Source organism: Melospiza georgiana, chromosome 4 (genome assembly GCF_028018845.1).
Source record: "Melospiza georgiana isolate bMelGeo1 chromosome 4, bMelGeo1.pri, whole genome shotgun sequence".
Taxonomy (NCBI): Eukaryota; Metazoa; Chordata; class Aves; order Passeriformes; family Passerellidae; genus Melospiza; species Melospiza georgiana.
In genome coordinates, this window is record NC_080433.1 from 60,682,771 (window position 1) to 60,707,844 (window position 25,074).

Sequence of the window (25,074 nt, forward strand, 5' to 3'; positions counted from 1 at the left end):
CTAAAGAATTTTTAAGTTTTGCACCTTCTGTGAGTGTGCATGTGTGCAACCCTAGAGGCAAAGGCACCCTCCTGGACAGGTAGGCTCTGGCTGCAGTCAGCCTGGCAAGGTCATTCACACATCTCCAAAAATCAGCACCCACTGGTGCTAGAGTAGCCCTACAGATGATCACAGCATCAAATCAAACTCCTGATCACAGCCACTGTTTCAGACTTCTCTGAAGATTTTTGAAGTGTTGAGGACATGGCATGCTTGCCACTGGAACCCTCAAGCAGGAACTTTCAAAGGAATTAATCGGATATCTAAGAGTTAAGTTGGAAAAAATGACAGCTGGAAGGCCATCTGGGGCTCTGACCTCATGTCATACTACAGAATTAACTACCTATTGTTCATCATTAATTCTTATTTATCATCAAGCAACTGCATCTCTTGTTTTCCCTCTCCCCCCCTCTCTTAACCTGAAAGGCTTTCATGAGCAAGTTATGAGAAGTTAAAGCTTTTTCCCCCCGCAAAGATCCTGTGATAGCACATAGCATTTGTAATGCTTTCATTTCACCTAGTACTCTGCCATCAGATTTGGGATTTTGATCTGTCTCTACTTTCATACAAGGACCATTCATTCTTCTCCCCACTGCCACCACAAATATTTATACATACATACCCTAAGTTCTGCAACTCAACACAATCAATAAACAAAACCTGAAAAAGCAGGAACCACTCAGTTACTGGAAAACACAGCATAGGATGTTGCACTAAAACTAAATCAAAAGTAACTATTTCCTGACAACTATTTTAATGTATTAGATAGCTTTATTTCCTTTCTTTTCATAAGTCTGAAATGGATAAATACCAGGCTTGTTTCTGCCCTTGAAAATTTCTTTTGCTTCAATAATTTTGTTCCTCATGATGCATAACATCAAACAATAATCAAGAAATTAAACCTAATGTTAAGTTTTATAATGAACTTGTATTAAATGCAAAAAATAAGACAAATACACACCATTTTAGCATTGTTTTATCCATTAGCTTATTCCTACAGATTCAGTAGTATTAGGATTACTTTAACACAAAAATTACAGGTTCTTGCCCTCATGCCCTCACACTGCCTCTGTGATAGAATGATGGCTTTATATTTTATCCGGCAATCAGTGAACAATGATTTCAGTAAGAATAAAATGTTGATGGAGCAAATTAATTGGAGAAGGGCTGAGGCTAATCTTGGTGTCTCATTATGTTATATTTTAGTGTTGTCAGCCTATATTCAATTGCTTAATTGTCTAAAATCTATTTATTCACATGTATGAAAAGGAATGAATTAGAATGGTGGGAAATTCACTGATTGTAGAAGCAAAGAATTAATAATGTTGAGTAAGCAAAAGCAACAGCACTGTGTAAACTTTCTCACCATGCTGTCAACTGCACATGGCACAGTCTGCTAAATGGTGAATCATGAAGATCTCCTAACACTGGGATTCCTCTCCTTCAGAGATAGCAAAGGTGCTTTTGCACAAATAACTGAGATTCAAGCTCAGTTGCACAGGTGAACATTTGGTGTTGCATTCATCTTTTTATTGGTTTATAAGGTTTTTTAATTAATAAACCATAATTCAAAAAAAGCAGTCACATCTGATATGCCCTATAATCCATAAGCTACAACTGCTTTAAGAGCAACCTTTTCTAAGTGAAACCGTGATTTAGTATAAAACATTCTCCAAGCTAAAAGCTACATATTTTTAATTGGATAGCAAAATCATATCTCAAAATTGGAGTGAAAAAAATATTTGTGGATGTATTTCATTTCTGTTGAGTAAGACAGTGATCTAGAGTATAGGAATTTTGTGCACCATCAAAAGAAAAATTTACTCAAAACTCATGTTTAATTTGAATAAATCTTTTTAAAATGGAATAAAATTACCAAGTCATCAACAAAAATACCTTCCTAAAGAACTGATACATTGCTTGAGCAAGAAAGGATGACTTGAGGGGGCAGAGGGAACCCAAACTCAACTTTCAAGCTTTGATCCTGCACAACTGTTCTGTCCCTGAGCAAATCCTAAGACCAAGAGTGAGCAAAAGGATCATCTGGGTTCCTGAGTCTGATTCCACTCTGTCTCAAGCAAATGAGAAATCAAGTTCTTTTTATAAACTGCTCCGGTCCACTCTTGAATCTTGCTCTGTTTTCCTTCCCTTCCTGTGCATAAGTTAAACCAAACTGGACAGAATTCAGGGGCTTACTTCCCTGTTTAGAAATATATTACACTGCCTAGAATATCACTTCCTAACAAAACATAACTGTATTTTGTTAAGCACTTTATTAGACTGCACATAATAAACTCAAAGGTTATAACAGATAACAGAAGATATCCACCAAGCACTTCTTCACTTTGTTTATGTTCTTTCACTTTTCATTTGCACTGTTTTCTTCAGTCTAAACTATGTAATTGGACTAGGGGAAAAAAAGCATTTGAACACTATGTATTCAACCCTTTAAGCCTGTACATAATCTTTTCACACACAAGGTATTCTGTGACTGCATAACAACAGAAATAACAAATGAGCAGAAAGAGTTATTTAGAAGGAAACAGAAAGTGATTCTCCAGCCAGCACAGAAGTCCTTGAATGCCTTTCACCATTCCTCCTGAGAGGTACCTCAGGTGTAGGTAGCCCAGAAGGGCTTGTCACAAGCTTTCAGTGCCTGTAGCAAGTGTGCATATGGGAACTGATGCTCCTCCATCACTAACACAATTCCTGAACACATCCAAATGTCCTCTTCCAAAAACCTGTCTTCTTTGAAATTGTTTATCAGAGAAGGCAAAGAAAGATAGACAACCCCAGTTAAATTGAGCTAATCAAACTTAGAATTTCATGGACATTATTGTAAAAAACTGGCCATTACCATTGCTCTCTCTTTGAAAATTCCTTCTGCTTCTCAACTGAACATTTGCCATCACATGGAATCCTCCACTCCCCACCTAGAGTTTAGATTCTACAAAGGTCCAAAGAAGAAAAAGCATCCTCAAAGTTCCATGGCTTTAAAAGCCTCTGTACAGTCATCACTGCCAACTCATGTACATCTGATTAATTAAAATATCAAAGCAATTAAGGGATTTAACAATGAAATGCACATTAATTAGAATAAAAAGTTTATAACTAAGCCTGTAAAAACCTATGCCATGAATAACATTCTCTATGTTACTTTTTAATTATTAAACCAATTTTTTTGCACTTAACCAGAGGGGAAAAAAAGAAAAAAAAAAAAAAACAACACATATTTTGCATACATTTTAGCAACAGAAAGAATTTCTTCATGTTGGCTCTATCATTTCACTTCTGTGAAAGGGGCATTATAGTTTACAAAGCTAATGATTCTGTGAAAAAAAAAAAAACCAAAAACATTAATTACCCAAAATATTTTAATCAAAAATTAATAATATTCCTACCTCCTGAATAAGCTTTGAAAGGATTTAATCCATAAAATACCATAATGTGGAATTAATTATGAGGTTTGACAATTCTCATAAATTGAGCAGCATAATTATCTGCACTTTAAGTGCATTACCATATTAAGTAAAATATTTACAATCACATAACTCAATTTACTGGCCCTAGCAAATGTTGTAATGCATCTCACAGCAAATCCAACATGCCAATATATGCCAAACCCAATAGGAATGTATGACTGCACATGGCAGAGTGCATGCAGACCGACTGCCTTCATCTGCCTCCCATCTGAGCAGAGCAGCAGAAAGGGCCTCAGTTTATGCTTTATTCCCCTTATCCATGAGAACTCTGCAAAGTCACCAAAGACCTGGGCAGGCTCTGGTGAGCTATATATGCTCCCATTCTACCGTGAAAGCAGGTTTTCATGGTACTCATACCAAACTTCAGCTTCAACTTTTATAAAATGAAGGTTGCTCTATCCTGGCACTACAAAACACCATTCTCTCTCATCCTTCTGGAGTCTGAGATGTTCCAGGATTTGCATGCTGTATTAAAGGAAGGGGGCCATGCAGAACATAAATAGACATCCATCCACTCACCCTCAAAATAAAGGAAAATAGGTTAAAAGGAAAATAGGAACCCCTACAAAAAATTAAGAACTTCCCTACAAGTTTAGTTCAGATTTTTTGTTCCCATTTTTAAAAGAAAAGAGATCTTAACTTGGTACTCCTGTAAACAGGTGTGGTTGATCTTACCTGAGAGAGCATTAACATCCTTGGGATTAATTTCATCATACAAGTCTCATGGATTCCTTAATGGTAGTTGAACACTTCCAGCATAAATGTTTGCAGGAATAATCAAGGTGTTGAGAAATATTTGGTTTTCCTAGCCCTCCATCCCTCCCCTAATATCTACAAATTACACAGATGCATGCATTTCAATGGAGTCAGTTTTGAATTCCACAACCCCTTTGTTCTTGTGTTTAGAAATTTTGTTCCTCTCTCTATGACAGCCCAGGCACAGCACTTCAGGAAGCATCCCGAGGAGAAGATGACTTATGAAGGCATGTGAAGGGCAATGTGCATTCCTGTATGCTGCTGTAGAGTATGCTCCAGAAGGATGTGGCAGGAAAGTTTTGGGTTGCGTACAGACACAGCAACACAGGGATTTATCTGCATGACACCTGTGCTACTCAAGGGTATTGTTTTGAAACTCATTCTCTTGATTAATTGCTTAGTCAAAATACCCTGCTTTTTATGAAGAATATTAAAGACAGACTGGCATTTTTGTTAGAATGTCAGCATTTTAAACAATTAGTTCTCTTTCAGTTTCTTCTAGAAAGTGATGAAAAGTCTCTAATCATTATGTCTTTAAGAAAGTAGAGGAACAAACAACTCTGTTTTCATCATACAAAACTCTGTCCTTGAGAGGACCTAAGAAACACTTTGTTTTCTTGCAAGAGAAAAAAAATTATCTTTTTCATAAGTTGTGAGTTTTCACAATTTGCATATTTCTGTGGTGGTATCCCAGCTTGCAATTTGCATAAAAATCATTCATTTATAACAGAAAAAAAATCAACGCAAGAGTTTTTCTAAATATTAGTGAGGCATACACATATGCTTGTTTTTTCTGAAACAAATAAGAGCAATTCTTGAAATATTTTTGAATTTTTTTGAACAGAATTCTCTGGAACTCTGTGGAAAGTTTATTAGGTAATAGAATTGAGGGAATGACTTCTATCTGAAGGGTTACCCCAGTCTGAACACCCGAGAGAGAGCTGTTACTGCTAAGCAACCCCACTGCATGTTTAATAGCAAACATGTGTTTACTGTGACTCAGGGCACAATGTGGGCTCCTGGCTTCCAACAACAGAAAGAAAATAAGAAAAATAAAGACAAGAATATCTCTTTGACATTTCAATCAGACATTCTTTGCATTTCATCTTGCAAGAATACTGTCAGCATTGTAACATTCAACTCAGTCAACCCTTCTACATCATTCAGCAGAGCAAAGCTCAAGAATCTTGTATTAGCATGGCACATTAAAAACAGCAGCCAGTGACAATCCAAACAATAGAACAAGTAGGGAAAGTCATAAAGAAGTAAAATAAGAAGTGAAAATCCCACTGATTTCCCAGAACACATTGAAATTTACCATAATATAAAGGAAGAAAGATAGTGGGCATTACCTACTATCATCTCCATACCACTGAGGCAGATCTATCACAGTACCATAAATAACAATGGGCATGAAGTCACACATCTATTACATAAACACAGAATGATGAATAGCTCTTTTCTTACTTTGCTTTCTCTTCAGAGGATAAAAAACCAGCACTGTCTGCTTTAACAGTTTCCCAGACACCCATATGACTGCTCAGAAAAGTAGACTATATATCATGCACATACACCATTTATTCACAACATTTAGCCTATGGAAGGAAGGAAAGATAATTATTGGGTAACATTAATGTTTATGATGACTTTTTTCTGATAGACATTACCATTCAGACAAAATTGTTGAAAAATCTTGAAAATGAAGTCTCAGTTACATTTGTTCATTTTTCTTTTCAATATCAGAAGGCATAATTGCATCCAATCAGATTAAATATTCATTTTCTGTTTCATTTTATAGCTATCAAAAATAAAATTACACTGTAATTTGAACAAAATATGCTTCAGCAGTAATACAGAAGTTTGTACAGAAATCAAAATGCATTTTCCCCCTCTCAATTCATAAACTATCAGTTGTCAAGAATTCTGAAGAAAGAAATTCCAATTTTCTTTTAGGGCTAATCTAACATTTGAAAGACCATAGACTACACGAGTGAGTCAGTGAATTCACGTGCAGCTGGACAATAACAAAAATTCAACTTAGCCAAGTTACAAACCCTCACCCTCAAGCCACCAGTACCCCTGGCACAGCAGCAGATATGGTCCTACACAGTTTAAAACACCTTGAAGAATAAAGACATTCAGGAGGGGCATACAGTTGCACAAGATACATTTATAAGGTAAATTCAAACCTCTCTGCATTCTGCTCTTAGTACTTAGATAGCATGCAACAGTAGTTACTATTAAAATTGAAATATCAGCTTTGCATAAAGAATATTAATATACATAATACAGTTTTCAGAAGACTTTTGGATGAACAGTTAAAAATTGGGGAGTGGGGAGAGGGAAGGAACTCCCGAGGATCAAAAACAGTGAGTAGAAGGAATAGAAAGAAACAGTCAAAACTCAGCACTGGACAAGGTTAATAAACATGTGCTCTAGAAATGCCTACAAGGGCTTGATTTGTTTAACACAAATATCTTCAAAAGGAGAGGGAGTGCATTGAATTGAAAGATTGGAAATTTTTTAAATGGTAAAAAATATTTGAAATAAGCAAGTGCAGAGAGAAGAGATAAAGTACTCACAAAAATAGATAAACAAACATGTCATAGAAAAATATTGACTATTGACAAATACAGTGGAGAGCAGGCTGGGAGAAATACCTGGAATTGTTCACACATATCATTGGGTTCTAAATCAGCTGTTGCCATTTGTTAATAAACTTTGAGTGTCAGAACAGATTGCTTTTGGAAATAATTTGCTTGATACCCAGTAGCCCATAGAAAAAGCTTACAATTTGTCAGGATGCATAAAGATTGGGGCTGAGAATAAAAATGAGATTACAATGACACTACATAAATCAACAGTAAAGCTTACCTTGGAGTGTTCAGTCATGGCTACACAGCTTACCAGAGATATAAATGAAATAAAGGATCCAGGAAGTGACAACTGAAACCATTAAACTGAAATTACTTCGTATCTTATAACCCGGAGTTAAGTAAGGAGGCACACTATGAAGGAGGTTAACTGGATTCTCCTGCATACCATTTGTAGCATCCAAATGAGAATATTTTAACCAAGTGAGGTTAAAATGCCAAAATGGTAACAGAAAGAAATTATAATGGATATTAATTTTCATGCTTCAGGAAATCTAAGTATCAACCACTAAATGCCAATGGTTACAGAACACCCCTTGGATAAGTATTTCTGCCAGTGACTAAGTAAGATTTTGGTGTCCTTCTGTTCCATGTATTGAGGCCACCACTGGAGACAAGATATTGACTTGCAGTGTCTGGCTCAGTCTGACAGTTCCAGGGCTTCACTGTTTTAACTGCAGCCACAGATCACAAAAGAGCTGATACCAAGAGTATATTGCTAACATCCATCATGAGGTATTGCTCACACAATTTTTAAAACTTACAGTTCTCCAGGTAGAAAGAAAAGCCTTCTAAAAAAAGGTTAAATATTTAAAACTAATAGAAACCATCTCAAGACAAAACGACATACTGACAGACAAAAAATTCTCAGAAAACTCAAGTGCCTCAACAACTTTACTTTATCAGATGTACCTCCTTAACATGAATGCATCTGATTCTAGACCCTGAGATTGGCTGAGCTGGTGAGAGCACGATGCTGATAACACCAAGGTTGTGGAGCTTCAGTCCCTGCACAGGCCCTCACACAATATATTTCAACCAAAATATTTTTGTTGAATCTAATTTTTAATCTAATAAGACTGTTTGCTTAAAATTATCCTCATCACATTTATAATTTTTTTGTATTTACACGTTTTTAAAAATCAACTTAGATATCATTACTAAGTAAAGAAGTTTGAAATGGCTAGAAAGGAGTCATAGCACTAAAAGCACAGATGAAATAGACTTTCCTGGACATCTTTACTACTCTTTGAATTTGTGTTCACAACCAATGCAAACATCTGGTGTTCACATGAAGCAAAAGGAAGACAAAAGCCCTACTATAGAGACTTCTGTAGTACTACAGCTATTAAGCTTCCTTATAGTACATTTTAAAAGTGCCTTAACTAATTGACTTAAGAAGAAACACCTCAAGAGTATTAAAGTCCTTCTGCCTACAATTACTGGAGGGTCAGAGAGCATACACAGAAAGTATGCTCACTGCTCTATCTCCCTAAAATTATAGAGAAAAGAAATAATTATAGCTAAAGAATATCAAATTGATAAGCACCACTGAGAGAAATTAAAATAGTACTTCATTTTAAATCCCTAGAAATTATACTATTCTTTATCAGGTACAAATTGGTACAAATATTAAAAACTGCTGGAGTAATTTTCAAGCTTTTGCAATATTAATACACCTACCATCTGATTTTGAAATTTTTCAACATTACTTTGAAGCTCCTCTAGCCAATTATATAGTGTTATTATTAATTACAGCTTCCAGCTTGAAATACAGTGCTATCAATAGAGTTTTATCTGCATAAATATGAAAATAAAACTTAAATTGAATTAAACTGTTTACCCTTAGTGAGGGTATGTTAGAATATTATTAGTTGTGAAAATTAATTTGTTATGCCTGAAAACAGACTTTAAAGCAGAAATATCTCTGGGGAAAAGGTTACATTTCATGTATTTTATTTCTTTCATCTTCATGTTGCAAGATTTTTTAATCTTCCATTAAACACTATCTTGGGGGTGTGGAAGAAGTCCATTCATCTTGCTTAACAAAATACAAAAAGCTTTAGCTTTACATCAAACACATGCAGAGATTACTGCAGGAAATATGAACTAATCTTAACAACAACCCATTTTATTTTAAATTATCAAAGTTTAAGTGGAAAGGAAATGCCACACCCCTTAAGTTTTATTTTCCTGCTCAAAACTCCCTCCCCACTTCCCAATACACTTCCACTTTCCCCACTGAAAATCTGAAGTCCAAAAATTGTGAAAGGTAATTCTGCTTCTTGGGAGACATTCAAAACCCACCTGGACAAATTCCTCTGTAACCTGCTCTAGGTGACCCTGCCTTGGAAGGGGGCTGGACTAGATCCTCAAAATCATCTCTAACCCTAACGAGTCTGTGATTCTTCTGTGAAGAAGCAATCCAATAACTTGGATAAAAGCAGAGGTACAATGCACAACTGTAAACACCCAGAAAGAACTGACAAGAGACAAACATGATTTAAGAACCATGTCAAAGAAATGTCACAGACCATTTCCTATGTAAACAAAATATAGCTACCAGTGTTGAAGTCTGAAACAAACAAAGCTACTGTAGCACTCAGTCAGCACCAGCATCCATTATCATTAATATACAGCTTTCATTGTCACTGTAACGATAAAATTTATGAAAGATCATAAAGTAATTGCAGTCCCTCCTCAGAAAAATGCTATTAAATGCAATGTACCAGTATAAAAGGAGTAGGTAAAACTACAGAACCTTGTTCCTAAAAACAAGTATTCAAGGTCACACCCTGATATTAAATGCACCATTCTCTTCTGAGCTGCTATGAAGCTGTTCTTTGAACCAGTCAAGGATTAAAAAATGTTCTTTGAATAAATGCTCTTTGCTCTCTTCTTTACACCTATGTCAGATATGTAAAATAAACTTGCAAGCAAAAAGGGGCAAGCAGTGCTAAAGTTTCACAAATGTTTTTAATGATCAGCTCCATTACCTGCCTTTATAATTTTTACCTCCTCTTCTAAAAGTTTCATAAGTGCTTCACTGCCAGTGCCTATCAGCAGTTGACTAATAGTGGTGAATAAAATCTGTCATGTAGCATTTCATTTATTATTTGTAGATTTGTTCCATTTTCCAGTACAAACATCACACAGAGCAAGTATTCTGAACTCAAAGAGAGTTGTCTGAATCAAGTTCAAGTGCTTTTGTATTTTGGGAAAAAGAAAACAAAAAAAGAAAAACCACAAGGAAAAGCATCCCATGATTTTCTCTCTAATGGCAAATTCGTTTGTTTTCTAATAACAGGTGAAATGAACCATTAATGGAAAGTTGGATCAGAAGCTTTCCACCATTTATTTGGTCAAAGATAATGAACATAAAGTAAATAGAAGATTAACATTTAGTACGACAATTTAATGAAGACTTGGTCAAATGCACTTCCTTCTTTTTCCCCATTTTAGTTTGTATCAGCGAGTCAAGCTTCAGTTTAATGTTTAAACACTTAAACATTTAGTAGGAATTCATTCCTTTGGTCAATGTACCAAAATGATTTGATCATGATGTCAAAATGATTACAGTGGTATCATTAACTTTTTAATGGGAGTAGAAAATTCTATAAATTTAATCATTGTCTTCAAACAATGCATGGAAGAATGAGCTGGAATAATCTCCTTCCAATCGTTGTCATGTAAAATATTTAATTTCCAGTTCTGCTTTGTCCCAGACAGGATCTTTGTCATTAAAATTAGAGCAGATTATGATATGTAATATATTTGGTGACATGTCAGGGTGGCACCACTTTGACCTTTTCAGTATTCCACATTTCATTTGGGAGCCTGGTTTCTTCCCTTTTCTTCTATTACTGATCAAGAAACAGAACAGAGGGCCAATCAAACTGAAAATTAGAAACAAATGGCCAACATTATGCTAAATAAGTACATTAAATTATACTGTTTATTAAAATTAGGTAAAATCTGGCCCTTTATCACCTCTCCTTTAAAAACAATACAAATAGCAAACCAAAGGAACAAACTTTCCTATTTATATTTTCAAATCTGCTACCTCATATGTCTTCTCATACACTAAAATTTTTTCAAAAATTAATACATCAATACTTTTCACACACTTTTCTCAATTGTTTGCTTTTCATTAGCTGATCTTCACATTCATTTTACTTCCAGTTGTTGGTTACTTATCTTAAGCAGGACATAAAGTGCTCAGCAAGGAGCTGAGCTATCTGTACATTTGTATGCCAGCTGCACAGGAGACACATTGTCCCAGTTAGGTTCTCTTAATGCACTGTTCATTAACACAGACCTGGCAAGTTTTGCTGTTGTGTGCAGTCCTGTTGTGTGATGATTTTTGCAAACCTACACAGACTCTATAGTCAGATGCACTTCAGTTTCCACTTTAAAAGCATTTCCAGCCCTATGGCTCAGATGGAAAGTCTGAAGACAGTGGATAATAGGATCAGGCTGGAAGGGACAGTAAGAAATCATCCATAGCACCCAGCCCCAAGCAAGAGCTAAGTACACTTACACAATCACTGGGCAGGGGTTTGCCTAATGCATTTTCATGGATCCTTATCAATGGAGGTTCCAAAATGTCCCCAACTAAGCTGATATAGTACTTAATGTCTTAAACATTACAAGGGGCTTTCTTCAAACCTAGACAGAATCATGCTAGAGATTATTAATTCCATTATTGCTGTCTACATATACTGTATTTGGATGAACAAGTGGTCCTCCACCTTCCTGCAAAAGCCTATTTGAAAACATTTTCCATCACCTCTTCTTAGTCAACTCTTCCTCAGCTGAACTAAGCCCCCCTGCTCAGCTGTTCCCCACAAACCACATTTCTGAGATCTGTCCTTGCTCTTGCTTGCTTGAGAAGTTTCACTTTTTCTGAAGTGAGGGACAAAACCTGTACTGAGTCAAAATGACTTCCCACAACTGACACACAAATTGGAGGATTACTCAAATTATTTTACAGATGGCATGTTCCATTAAAAATAAGGAATATAGGTTATAATTTACTGTCATCGCTGCATAATTTCTTAAAATAGTATTTTCTGACCATTCTGTTTGAATTCCTCATTGTATAGATCCTTCTTGCCTTGTTGGTGTCTTAAATTTGTCCTTTTCCAGGTTGTGTTTTCAGATTTGGACTCTAAGGTTTTCCTCTAGATACTCTCCTAGTCCTAGTCCTAGTCCTTCTGACCTTAAAGTAACCTCCAGATTTTACAGTAACCTTCATTCCAAGACCATCTGGGCTAAACAAGAAAATATTGGCTAGTACCTGATCCAGCTTAAACAACTGCCAAGTAACACACAACACATTCTTTCATTTAAACAGAAATCCTTGCTAATGGCTCTCTGAGAAAACTTTTCTAAATAGGTCTGCATCCAGCCTATTTACACCTAGATCACAATTGCCAAATTTGTTCAGGAGAATATTATATGTGACAATTGAGATAACACTACAAAATTTGAGAGATGTGACACATCAATTGCTTTTTCTCCAGCTATAAGCTGTTATCCTGTCAAAGAAAATTATTAGATGGATTTGATACTATTTGTTCTTGACAATTCTGCATTGGTTATCCATCATGTCCCTGTGGTTACATACAATTTACCTGATTGTTTACCTGAGCATTTTTCTAGGAAATAAAAATTGCTTGTCTGTCCTGCCTCCCTCTGCTTTCTTTCTTTAGAACCATTGCAGTCCCTGATACCCACAACAGCTGGTAAGTTGCTGGGGGCACAGAGGTTGCCAAAAATCAAGTGTTCTAATAGAAAACATATATCACAAGGGAAATTAAAATAAAAATTAAACCACTAATCATAACTTATTATGCTTTTTTGTGTTACAGAGATCTTATGTTTATACACCTATTGGTGATTTTAACAGCTTTGGATTCACAATCCTGTTAATATTTATCTATCTTATTCATGTTAATTATTTATCAAATAACAATGGTCTTTTTTTATTCCAGGATCAGTGGAGATCCAGCTGACCCAAACTTAAGCAATTGTGATTATAAGGAAATTAAAGTTTTTGCTTGCATTCATCTGAAGTTCTCTCATACTCCTGGAAATGGGACACAGTAAAAAGTCCTGTATTTTATCTGTTTACTTTTAGAACTTCGAACTAGCTGTGTTGCAGATGGTTTCAAGAAAAAATAGTTTTTCAGCCAATGAATTCAGTGGGTGTCTGGAGAAGCCTATCCATTTGCTATAGATGAACCATTTCTTTTGGGTATGAACTGTGAAAGAATTATCCATGCCTTTGCTAACCCCAGAACACAGCAACATACAGTAGACAGCTTTGGTTCTCCCATGAACACACCCAGGAGCTGACAGCAATGATCAGAAGCTGGAAAAAGAACATTTATCAGTCAAACAAGTAAGCATATTGCATACACTGGTTCCCTAATGGCAAAAATGGCTGTAGTTCCATCCTACAAGCAGATTCTTGCAAGTTATCACTTACCTTTATGGTTCAAGCATAAGGACCTGAAACACACGTGTGCCTTCCTATAGATAGAGATGCTCTCTGTATTCACATGCAGATAGTGAAAGTGGGAAGTATCATGTTTTCTCACCCAAGCTGATTCAAAAGAATCAGCTTTTATAGGGCATATGTACACGCCCTATAAGCCAAATCTAGTTGATTAACCCAGGCTTTCTGAGGAAGGACAGGAAAATTGTTTGTTATTTAACCCTGTACTTGGTGAAAGACCAATTCCACCCTCTTTCCAACCACCTGCTACTCATCATCTTATTCCTTGGTGTCCAAAACTCACTGTTCCTGAGAAACTAATTTTTTTCAGGCCAAAAAAACCTACAAAAGTGTGAAAAAATTTTGAAAGGATCAAACGGACTTAAATATACTTCTCATAGCGCCTGTATTTGTACAGCACATTTTATTATAAAGGAAAAATGGCAAGGTTATGTCTTGTACTTCAGAATGGAGGGGGTTTATTGTTTTTAAAATTCATCAAAATTAAAACCTCTGGGTTTATCTGTGCTGGAACACGGAAAAAGCTCTCACTGGACCATAATTTTCCTAAGCTGAATCAAAAATTACATTTCCTCAAATCTGGCTGCAGTACAGCACCTGGTTGCTTTTTGTCCCTAAGTCATCAAGGAGCTTTCCTTTCCCAAAAAGGTTGAAGAGCTATTTATTTTTTGCCTCTCTTCTTAAACTGCTGCCAGACTTGCCATGTTGGCAGAAACTCAAGAAGCAAAATCACCCACTTGAGTCCAGGTAAGCCACCCACGGGTGTTCTGATCACGCTGCAGACACCCGACCCGAACCCAGCAGCTATAAATACCAAACCTGGCAAGCACACACTCACCAATCTCTCTGGAGATCTGCGTGAACGCCTCCACGCCGCTCTCGCCGTAGTTGCCTTCGGAAGCCAGCGTGGAGACGTAGTTCCACCCCAGGGCTGTCACGATGTCCACCATGGCCTGGGCTTGGTACGAGTCTGGGGGCACCACGCGGGAGAAGAAGTCGTACCTGGTGTTATCGCTCAGCTCGGGAGCTGTGGATGCATAGCTGATTTGAGGTATCTGCAAACAGAATGACAAGTCATGCAAGCCAATCTAACAACGTTTTACACTACATCCTTGTACCTTTGAAAGGCTTGTAATAGATTATACACAGGCATTGTGCAGAACCAAACGTCTTGCTTTAATTAAATCAGCTGATCAGAAAGCGTCTCGGATTTTGTGTAATGTCAGTCAAGCTTTATTGTGTAACGCTCTCACCAAGAAATAATGCATTCAGCTGTACTCCAGATGTCATGACTCTTGACATATAAACACAACTTTTTTTATCGTAGCCCCAATAGAAACAAGTGAAGTAAAAAAATAAGGGGGGAGGAAAAACAAAGAACTCGTAGCACTACTACAGAAAATGAAAAGGTCAGTTATGATGACTGCAATTCTTGAAATTTGACAAGTAAAATGTGGATGATTTCCATTTCTTTATGTACAAGAAAATTTGTGTTCTCATTTTATAACTGTTTTTCAAGCTTCCTCTGCCACAGATTTTCCTTTTCCAGTATTAATAGTTCATTGTGTGTGACTTAAGAATATGAAGGCTATATATTAAACAGCAAAAGCTATCTGATAAAAAAACACACCTAAAAATTGTATACGATATATATATACTTGTATACATACACAGAAATATATATACATATATATTCAGATACATATGATATCCATATACAGAAGGAGAAAGCTTACAAGGATGGTAAATTTTGTAGAAAACATCTCAACATACTTAGTAGAAAGAAACCTAAATAACTGGAACACATTTTAAAATACATTACTATTCTCTTAGGGAAAAAAAAAAAAGAGTGGTTTTCTGTTAATTCTTGTCTTATACAGATGGTTCAGCAGTGTCCAGAAAAGACATTGTAAGCAATACTCACTTATTTTGAAGAATAATTTTGTTGCAAGAAAATTTAATTAACATATATGCTCACTTAAAAGGAGAATTACTTTCTTATTATAAATGGTGAAACTGATTAAACAAACAGTCATTAGCGTGAAATAAAAGATACTCCAAATATTTCATAGCATTGTGATCTATATTAATAAGAGGTGTTTAAGTCATGTCACAAAACATAAAACAGTCCTCAAGAAAGCAATCTGAATGGAGTTCCTAAGTTAATTTTGTTGAGAGCTAAACTGAGCAGCACAAGGCAAGAGGTGTTCTGGTAAATACTCTGCCACATTGGATGTCAGAGTAGAAGGTTGCAGTACAGCAACTTCCTCATCAGTACAAACTAAAAGTCTTATCTGGGGCAAATGTAAGGAATTCAGAGTCTGGTCATTAACCAAACCTGCATGACAGTGCAGATATATTTGCACAGCCTGAATAAACAGTTAATTGCCTAAGGCTTGGCACAATCATTTCTCAGTCAGAAACTAACAAAATAAACTCTTATGTATCTTGGCTGTATCCTTCTTTAACAAATTTTCTACACATGGAATTTCTGGAAACTCAGAACAAAATCTGAAATGTTGTTATAATAACAACTGAAGAGAAAAGAAAAAGAGAGGGAGGATCACAGAAAAAGTTAAAGCTTGTATTTCATGAAAATCAATATTACCAAAAAGAAAAAAATATACCAAGCAAAACTAAAGGATAAATTGTTCTTACAAAATTTGCCTTGAATAAACACCCTTTCTTTCAGAAAGTGTTTCAAACATTTTTATCTCTTCACAAAGAAATATTTTTGGCCTATAATAAGACAATTATGCATATTTCCAGCACATATCATTACCTTTCTAAACTTGTTCTATTACTCTCTAAAATAATGTAAAACAAGATGTAAAAACAATAAAGACAACCTTTGTGATTTTACTCATTTTGCTCCTTGGTGTTACATTTCTCAAATATTATGCCATTTTTCCTTTGCTGAAGGTTATTTCATCAATAATGCCAACACAACCAACACCACTAAGAAGTATTTAGACTGATACTTTGGCAGTGAAAATCCTGAAGCCTAGACTTAGATTCCTTTACTCTCTCAGTTAATTTTTCTTCAGGCATGAGATGAAGAACAAACCCTAGATGTGTGTTTGTGGGAGAATTGTTGGTTCAACCACAGCAATGAGATGTTTCAGATCAATAGAGATATTTTATGTACTACAAATATCACTTTTTTGGAGCCCTGGAAAATGCAGAGAAGAGCTGCTCCTTTCCTATTTTTCAGCTCTTTGCAGCTCAACTTCTTCCCTAGAGTTATTTCTGATAACAATGAAAATGGAAAGCAAATACAGCACAAACACAGTACTCTGAAATCACTGGGCACACTGGTAAGCTTAACTCACCACTGTTTTATAACATCTGCCAGCTTTTCACTATCAGCAAAGAACAATATGCCACATGAAAGCAGGGAGAAAGACACTCTCTAAATAGCAAGCCAACCTTAAGTTTGGAGGAAAAAAAGCAGTTCTTGCAATTAAATATATAATTATTTTCCTCATTTCTTTTTGTATATGTCCCTCATGGTTATAAACAACACCCCTGTCAAGAATTTTCTCCCCAGAATTGTATAACTCCCACCCAGAAATGCTTCATGGACTTCTTTTTCTGGAAGCAGTTTATGCAAAAGTAAATAGTAACTTCGTTTCTTGCCTGCTTTTAAATGTGCAATTTTATATAGGGGAGCTCTGAAAAATAGCTCTAAAATTTGAGGATTTGGTTTATGTTCCAGTTACACAGGAAGTAAAAAGACTTAGCAAAGACATTTTTTGGCATGAGGTCAAATTCTTTGGATTTAGTGGTTCAATAATCCATGAATGAAAAATATATACATTAAAATATAACAACTCTAGTTATGGACTGTAGGTTTAATAAAGCATTTTACATTTCCCCAAGTACATTTTACAAGATGGAGCATAGTGCTGCCTAAGCAAGGGAACTGTTATGCTCTATCAATTCAGTAATGTGTGTTTTTTAAACTCCCTAAACACAGACTGAACTCCTAGTTTAAGTTCCACTGGTCTCTTGAGACATAAATTTGCATTTTGAAAGAAACCTTTAAAGAATGAGAAATCTAGAATAAGAAATAAAACTTTATCTAATTTTTCAAAATTAAGTACAATACCTGCAACATCTGCACTGTATTTAAGTGGCATATATTAGCATTAATGGTATATTTCCTTCTCTTTTGGGGAAAAAAATTGATTATATAACCACATTTGAATTGGTTCTTGCACAACATCTGTCACATTCACTGACAGTTGCTGAAAGCATTCCTGTTTGACTGTTCATTGATATAATTTTTCTATTCTTTCCTGCCCTATGGTTTGGCCACTGTCTCACATTAACCTATAAGCTGCTGATAAGCTCAGCTTCTAGTGGGTAACAGACTTGAAATCTTTGAAACTATTTTATAAGTTAATTCATAGAAGCCCTATTTTTATTATTTTTAAACCTTAAGCTATTAAACTTAAGGTTGAAAACAAAAAAGACCCTAATGTCATGGTTTAAAACAATATCTAGTTTTAGTTTCATACTGGTCTTAACCCCAATACCTGCTGAAACTACTTATGATCTCTCTGTTCTTCAATCCAAGTCAGTGGTGGCTTCATTTCAATCTATTTTTCAGTCATTGGCATCAGAAAACTATTCAGCATGCTTAAAAATAAAACAATGTGGAGAAAAACAAACAAAACTAAACCCAAACACATACACTCCAAAAAAAATTTTTTATAACTAAGCAGAACATCTAATCCTTGAAGGTTCATTCAAGCCAAAATCAGCAGTCCAGAAGAGTCTGCTTTTCAGCGACCTATCTGTATATCTACATCTCCTAGCTGATTTCTCTAAAGGTTTCCCCATCCCAGAGGATTAGAGCAGATGAAGCAGGTACTTTCAGAAGTGACCATCCACAAGCATGACTGTGGCAGCTCCTAAAGGAAGGATGACATCAGCACAAGACCAGCACCAAGCATTACTACAAATCAGACTTGTGCTCCCTCATGGAGGAAGTGTGGACACCTTCAGGGGTGCCAAAGGCAGCTAAGAGAACTTTACATTTATTTCAGCCAAGCGGTAAACTACTTTCAGCTCCTCATACACTGAAAACAAAAACCACCCACTACACTCCTGAATCCAGAACTATTCCTAGAGGAACATCCCTATGGATGGAGGTGTAGGGGTTCCAGTGTTGGGGTCCAAACCCCACAACACAGAAGAGGTGCACTGAAGATGACAGAAGAAACAACATGACCTAGTTGTGCCCTACCAGAAGACTGTCTTCACCAAAGCGGGCAGATTTAACATGCTTTCTCTTGAATTACATGCTCTCCAAGTTTAAGGCAAAAGTTCACTACAACCCTTTTACTGAGCTTTCAAATCCATTTGCATGCTACATTTGACAACATAAAGCATCAGCTGGCCATTTCATATGCCATCTTCCTTTACGCAGTCTTCCAGCTGAAAGCATGATTTGGGAACAAAATAGCAGACAGTGAAATGAGCAAAGCTCATAATGAAAAAGACTTGAGAAAGGAATCACTATCCATTTTAAAAATTAGACATTATCAGTTTCACTCAGAGCAGTAGCTATGTTGTACAGTCACCAAGAGTAATGAGCTTAAATCACTCACATCTTCAGTTTCACTACCCACTCAGTCCTATCATTCCTAACTTTAACAGATCAACTAGCATTTTATTTTTCTTTTCCATTCTCTCATCACTGAGCCCTTTTTTTTTTTTTTTTGGAATATTAGCAATAGCACATTAAAAATAGTAGTAAGTGCAACTAAAAAAAGTGAAGCCAATAAACTCTAAGTTAATGACTACTCAGTATCAGCTGGCATGTTACCACCAACTAATACAGCTAGGAAAGGAGTTAAAGTACTCAGAATAAAATTTGACTGTGGAAACATGTTTTCAACTTGATGATTTTTTGAATTTTAAATGTCTATCATTAATCATTAATGGCCCTGTCTCTTCCAAATTTTTATTCCCTCTTCTGTACAGCAAGAAAGAGTTCTTTTTGAGTCCAAAAAATTCACAGCAGTGAAATGAATCCTCAGGGCCTAGATATTGAACAGTTGCAGGAGGAGAGCCAAGGTCACAAAGCTTAGGCTATTAGTGACATTTTTAAATTGCCATCAGCCAAAGCACCATCTTAGTTTGCTTTTGCTGCTGAAAAACATCAGCCTGCAACACAGTAATGCCAAAGCCATTCAGGAAGGCCATTCAAGATTCAAAAGAGTTTGATAAAGCTTAATAATATCCTACTGTATACCAAACAATACTGAAAACATCTTTTATTATTATTAACTATAGGAAAAGGTGAAATGCACCCTGGAACATTTCTCTAACATAAAGGGAGCCTGGGAGATTAATTCAACTGTTCTACACACTCTGCAGAACAATAGTGTAAACAGCTCCACATCTCCCATGTATCTCACTCACTTTGGCTAGACAGCATTATCAAGACACCTCAAGTTCAACTTCCTGCCACGATGGATTCATCCTTTCCTGTTGTCTTCTAATTGCCAAAGTTCCCATACCTGCTTAGTGATTTCTCATAGCCATCTCCTCACAGCACTGACTTCTCCACAGCACAACCAACAAACCCCATCTCTCTCCTCACCCAGCTAACCCACTCTTTTGTAGCACTCGTCTCCTTATTGGACACAGCTGTGGCCTGTTAAGGGCAGGCCTGTTCCTAATCTTTGGTGATTGGTACAGCTGCAACTCCTCAAGGGTGAGACTGCCTTCTGCACTATTCTCTTACATTCTATCCCCCCACACCTCCCTCTGTGACAAACACTGGAGAGGTCACCCTTGCCACCCTAGATACCTCGTTTCATTCATTTCAGAATTAACCAATATTAAATCACCCTGTGAGACCCAACGCATTAAGACTCAGTAAAGCCTTTGGAGAAGTGAGATGGCCCCTTCAATGCCCACAGCAGGCTGACACCTTGACAACTCCACCAGCTACAAATCATCTGTGCTAGAGCTGATGTTATGGAAAAGTTCCAACATATGAAGTTTTTTTGAATCAGCCTCATTCCATGGATTTTACTGTAAAGAGGAGTGATCTACAACAATATATTTTCCCAGTAGACAAATTCATGTATTCATTTATATTTATAAACTTGGGCAATTCTAATCTATATTTATTTAGATGAATACATTTTCCTTGGATGTTAAGGACCCTCAATGACAATATTTATCATGTGTCAAGCAATGCATGTTGTTGAGAAATTACCACTGATTTATATCTCACCCCCCAAAAAATTATGTTGATACTAACTTGAGCAAAAGCAAGAAAACACAATTATGTTTTTCACCCAGATGAATAGGATTTAAAATGCATTTCTTTCATAAAGGTTTAGTAGAATTTGAAAAGCTTTGGAAACAGAAAGAAGAAAAATATAATCAGAAAGCTGTCATTAGCTGATTTCACTTGGTAGGCAGGACTTTTTTAAACCCATTTGAATTATTCCAAGTCATTCTATTTGCAGTAAACATCATAGCTGCTCCTGTCAAGGGCGCTTGCAATTCATATACCTAATGATGAAGAGGCAATGGATACACCACTTCAAATGTTTTGGAAGTTACACATATATTTGTACAGGCTTGTGTGCAAAGATATGGGGTTTTGTGATAAAATGCAACATTGCTATTTTTTGCCCCAAATACAGAAAGAAAAGGGATCTATCATACCTAAATGCTTCTGAGCTGGAACAGGTAGATTATTGTGCTTTTTTCTTTCTATTTGTCTTTCACAGAGTTTACTTCTGCTGCCAGTTACCTTCTGAAGACATATTCCTGAACAGAATATAATTTCAATGATCAGCACTGATATTTTCATGAAAGCACATAAATGAGGATCAACACAGCTCCATTTGTTGCCAAGAAAATTATTTCTGCAAACATCATAACCTGGTCTGGTATGTGAAAAACTGCAGACACAGATGCAATTGCTAGCCCAGTGGAAACATGGGCGTAAAATCAAACATGCAAATCCTCTTTCATTACTGATTTTCTCTTTTTTTTTTCCCTCTCCACTACAAACAAAGTAATTACCTATCATACTTATTTCTGAGGATATTCCTGGTGGTCAAATGGTTACAACTACAGTAGTCTGAATAAACTGAATTACCCTAGTAATTTTTTTTTGGGTAATACATGTAATTGTACAGTGTCAGATAATTGGCTGAAAAACTGTTAAAGCTCCATTGCATCACCACCTGCCAGAAAGTATCTTTCACAAAGTCTAACAAGAAATCCTACAGCAAGAGCATTTCAGTTGATGACCTGCCATTCTGCCCTGGTAGAACAGGATGTGACAAAGGAAGAATGTATATAATAAAAAGTACCTAATAAAAAGTGTTTGAATTCAATTAGGTTCATTCCAGTGGGTTGAAGTAGGTCAGGGACTCATTATAAGTCATTACTTTTAATTATACACAAGGGATACTACAGAAAATAATGATGATATGATATCCCAATCTCAAATCCCACAACAGATGCAGCATCTAAAAAATATATTCATCACTACAGGAAGTATGGGGAGCACTTTAGGGCAAAACATTAAAAGAATATTTATGCATTAGGAACATTTTTACAGCTGAAGTACATCTTGTCACACTGTGCAACACTGTGTAACTCCAGAAGGATGAGAATCCATCTAAGGGGACAGCTTGAATTGTCATCAATATTCTATGCAAGGGAGACTATTGATAAATGTTAACAATGGAATTTTCTCAGTGTGGGAGTTCAATACCAGTATTTCTACATCATGTTAAATCCTGGGGTTTTCCTCTCTGAAAATCAACTGAGCCAAGCAGTTGCACATTCAATTATCCACCATCTTTAGGCAGGCTCTTTCTAAATATTTTAAGCCCAGCTGAGGTCCAGGCACTGAATGATAAACTGAAGAAGCAGCAGATCAAATGAGAAATATTCATACGGAGATCAAATCGCGAGGAGGGGGGATGGAGGGGATCTTGAGCTTGGGAATTGCTGGTAGCTCTTCCTTTACAGAACCCTCTGTTCTCCAATCATCAGATCAAACAGAAAGCCAAGGATGGTCAGATAGCTTTAGGGACTTCTTAAACTATTAAAATTCCCTTTCTACTTGTCAGGGAAACCCACACTTAATTATGTGTATCAATACATTAGACTTGTGTCAGATTCTGCTGAGCACAGTGTGAACTCTGATATTTCAGTTTTTCTAGCTCTACTTTCCTCATTAGAGCTTGTCATGTCAGTGTCTGGAACTCTAATCTCTTTTGATGAGTTTGAGAAAAATATACAGAAAATATGCATTCCTTTTCATCTGAACTAGGAAAGCCAACTTTTTATTATTATTCAGCAATAACAAATTTAGCTAGTAGGTCAGAGTATACCTCAGCCAAAATCAGGTTTCCTTTACGTTTATTTGATAATTTGTACCATAGAGAGCACAGCAAGCAATTTCAGAGGCTTGCCCATGGGGACATGCACTCGTTCATGGAAATTTTTCTGATTACAGAGACCATCACTATGGAAGGAAGTATGAGACACAGGAAGGAAGGGAAAAGCATTGGAACAGACTGCCCAGGGAGGTGGTGGAGTCCCCATTCCTGGAGAGTTCAAGACAGAACAACATGGCACTGAATGCTGTGCTCTGGTTGACAGGGTGGTGATCAAAGGTTGGACTGAATGACCTCAGAGGTCTTTTCCAGCCTTAATGAAGGTTGGGAAGGGAGAGTGAAGGGGAAAGTGCCCTTGCTAGGATGCAAGATGGCAAGCTCTGCCAAAGGAACAACTCTGACCTTTGCATTCACTTTTACTGCTGCAAGGCCACCCCAGCTTACACCACTGCCTGAGCAGCAGCGCTCCCTTTTGCCACCCATGCTGCCACCTTAACATCATGAGATACAAACAACCAAAATATATCATGAGGAGGAAAAGTAAATTTTGTATTCCTGACAGCTCTCTCCACTGTAGTGGACAACGTGAAGCGATGTGAACAGGGCTCAGCTGGCCAGACAGATAGGTGCAGTGCCCTAGTGGGTGACTTCAGATGTTCCACAGTACACTGCCTGCACTTCAGCTATGGCTCAGAAAACCCAGCCTTCCAGTAACCTCTCTGTTCCAGGCTAAAGACTTGGATACCACGTATCAGAATGCATTAAGAAAATCCCCACTGAGAAAATCCATAGCTATGGATTCCTTTCGCAGCACACACAATTCATATGGGATTATAAAGCACAATCTTAAATCCATATACTACAGACTTAGAAGAAGGGAAATTAAAAGTATTCTTGTTTTGTTTGCCTTCAGATGAACTTTCTTTCATTCTTAGAACAATCAGACTTGGCTGATAAACAACTTTACCTTGAGTTTTTAACATTAAAAGGTATAAAACATTAGACAGTGCCAAATGATTTCCAAAAAGTTCGATATTTCCTGTATTAACACAGTGAAATGCTAAGTCCAGTTGCTACCAGTAGAAAAGTTGAAGAGCAAAAACATTTATGAAGGAAAATGAGGTGGAGGGCAACAAAGCAAAAATACTGATTACTTTAATTATGTGACAAAAATGATTCAGATAGAAGGAATAACCTAGTGTTCTCTTTCCTTGTGCCTAACAGTGTCAGTGTCTTAACTCTTCCAAAGTACAACCTGACTGTCAAGGGGTAATATTACTTGTCCCCTTTGAAAATCCCAGGCTTGCAACACAGAAAAGCAAATGTAACTAAATTATCCACCATCTGGGGATTGTTCAAAATAATAACCATCCAATCTTAGACTAGAAAAAGGAAGCCTTGTAATTCAGGCTCAGAATTACATCGTACAAAGTACAAAAACATGCCTTGTCCTTTACCCCCATCAAAAAGCCATACTGAAACCTGCATGTCCAAGCACAAACAGGGACTTAGTGCCCACAGTCTCCACTGAGATATCCTGCAGACAGACTTTGGGGTCTTGATGATGAGCATGGGATTCTGCAGCCTGCTCCACAGCCAAAGAAGCCTAGCACCAAAGAAGCCTAACAGTTCTAAGATTAGCAAAACAATCAAATTTGACAAATACCTGTATTTCATAAATTTTGCCATTCTGATAGAATAGGTACAGCCTTACAAATGATACTCAACACACAAGAAGAGATAACAACACAAGGAGGCTGTGCCCATGGTCAGAGGTATGAGATACCTTTGAAGTTTGAACTTATCGACCACGTTTTGACCCTGTCAGCAGCCATGAGTAAAGTTTCCAAAAAGTAATGATTGTCATAAAAGTCAGGAACTCAGAAGAAATTATTATATTTTTATATAAAGTACTTTATATATGTATAATATACATATACACACACATATTCTGTATGTTACACCATTTTTTTCCTTTCTTTTAGTGTAATTAGTGGTTTATACTTCCTCACTGATGAGGCTACCCAAATTTTATTTCTAAGCTGATATTGTTACTAACTCAAATTGAACAAGATGAGCTTTAAGAAAAGCACAGCCTAAGGGGAATAAGATCACTTGAAGAAACAGAAACCTTGCAGAAGTTTCTTACCTGCACAGCAATATATTCTCTATTTAAAGGAGATAATTGGAATATGGAGGAAATATTTTTTATTAGTGTATTTCTTATT

The 25,074-nt window shown here is 36.5% G+C and overlaps 1 protein-coding gene across 2 annotated transcripts in view; it reads right to left on the minus strand.

Annotated features, from left to right (window-relative positions):
• The window catches only part of GRM8 (glutamate metabotropic receptor 8), a 307,347-nt gene that overhangs the window by 234,599 nt on the left and 47,674 nt on the right, over nt 1-25,074 (minus strand). For both annotated transcript variants that reach the window (XM_058023672.1, XM_058023673.1), the window contains exon 2: nt 14,293-14,509. In XM_058023672.1, the coding sequence (XP_057879655.1) occupies nt 14,293-14,509 (217 nt within the window). The remainder of the gene's footprint in view (nt 1-14,292; nt 14,510-25,074) is intronic.